Below are 1875 nucleotides of genomic sequence, written 5' to 3' on the forward strand. Positions count from 1 at the left end.
AAGCAGTGGTATCAACGCAGAGTACTATTGACGCTGACGTTGTCTAGATCTTCTGTTAGATCTTGTAGTCTCGAGCTTAAATCCTTTAGTTCGGTAGGGTTCTGAATTATTTTCTTTAACTGTATTGTATTCAGGTTCGCTGGTATTTCGATTTTTAACCTTGAGATATTATATTCTGGTAAGTACGCTTGGAGATATGTGCCGTCTATGGTTCCCGAAGTTTTTACAATCATGTCGGCTGTTACTAATTTACAAGTGTTGCCTAGTGTAATTCGTCCTGTCCCCGCGATGGTTGTCCTATATTCTTCATGGTGTTGGCAGTTTATGGTTATCGGCTGCTCGGTAAGTGTGGAGTACAACCATGAGTGCTGGTTAGTCAGCTCAATCCATATGGTATGATTGGAATGTATATATCGTATGTCGCATAACTTTTGCCCCGGGGGGGTGTGTGTGTATGCTTGAATTTCGCAGATCGCATTGTCGTTTATGTGATAGATGGGCCTATTTTGTTCGCATATATAGTGATTGTCTACGTTAATACATTTTTCTAAATTACTTTGCGTTATTGTTAGATAGTTTTGATTTTCGTTATCAATGGCTACTATCGGTTGGTTTATTTCTGCGAAGGTAAATAAATTCCCGTGGCTATAACTCGGTAGGGGGATAGCCTTCACTATGTTATATCTAGGATGCGAAATTAGTGGGAAGCGCAAAATAGTGTGTACGTACGGGTTATTAAAATATGCGCTAACGGTTACGAATTTTTCAATCGTGAGCCAATTGTCTTCGGAGATTCCGAAGGGGAAGAATAGTCCTTGGGGCACTTGTGACGTGGCTTCCTTGAGACTTTCTATGATTTGATCTAACGGGATTAACCTCGGATGTATCCTTCCTGTTTTTACTGCCATTAAGTGTTCGATGACGTCTTCCGCGTCTCTCATCAAATCCGTTATTATGGCATTAACTATGGAGAAGTATTCGTGTATTTCTTCTCGTTGTACTTGATTTGCCATCTGTTTTTGGATTTTGGTGGTAAAATTGAGTAGTAGTTGTTCGTTGTATTGGGTTGTTTTTTCCAGATTATCGATGTGGGCAATTGTTGTGTTTAAAATTTTTACTTGATTTTTCATCGTGTGATGCAGTGTTTGCTCTTGATTTTGTAAGAGGAGTAGTTGTTCCTTGATGACCTTGTCGTCATTGGCATCCATGGTTCCGAAGAGTGTTTTTGCTATTGTCCCGATCCCGTCGAGTAGTCCTCTTCGTTTGTTTGTCGGTGTCCTGTATATGGTGTTTACTCGTTTTAAGAGGTGTGTTAATTTATCATTTTCCGTTTCGATAATCGTTTTTTGGATTTGGCAGCTTTCTTTATTTTGTATCTTGTGTAGGAGGTGTCCGTGATCAATATAATTTTGTAAATCGTGGAATCTTTTATTTAAGGTTCCTAGGTCTATATTAATTATTAACTTCCAGGTGGATTCTACCTGATGTAGATAACCGATTTTTTCGAAGTATATCCCTGGCTCTCGATTAAATTGTTCTACCTCGTATTCCTCTTCTAGGTCCTTTCTTGCGGTAGTAGGCTGCATCTTCCATGTCATTAGCGCTCTGGAATGGAAATAGATGTGCCGAAATTTTTCTTTCTTAATGTTCTATGAACGCTTTTAAACGGTTCGCATGTGTATTTATTATCTTTCGTCCTACTTTAATATTATAATTGACATCGGAGATTTTGTCGATGATTGTGTACGGTCCGGTCCATAATGCATCGAGTTTTTTGGATCGGCCCCTGCGGACGGTTTCGTTGTGTAATAGTACTTTTTCTCCTACCTTGAACGTGGTATTCTTCGATTTTTTGTCGTAGTTATCCTTTGCTTT

General features: G+C 39.1%; 1 protein-coding gene across 1 annotated transcript; it reads right to left on the reverse strand.

The window, feature by feature from the left end:
- Nucleotides 1-11: 11 nt before the first annotated feature.
- LOC145948599 (uncharacterized) lies at nt 12-1598 on the reverse strand. The gene has a single exon (XM_083058254.1). It carries the CDS (start codon nt 1596-1598, stop codon nt 12-14), a length of 1587 nt encoding a protein of 528 aa, XP_082914380.1.
- Between the last annotated feature and the right edge of the window lie 277 nt (nt 1599-1875).

The sequence above is a fragment of the Prenolepis imparis genome, unplaced genomic scaffold (genome assembly GCF_030444845.1).
Source record: "Prenolepis imparis isolate NDT839.2.m4 unplaced genomic scaffold, iyPreImpa1.0 SCAF_487, whole genome shotgun sequence".
In the NCBI taxonomy this organism is placed as follows: Eukaryota; Metazoa; Arthropoda; class Insecta; order Hymenoptera; family Formicidae; genus Prenolepis; species Prenolepis imparis.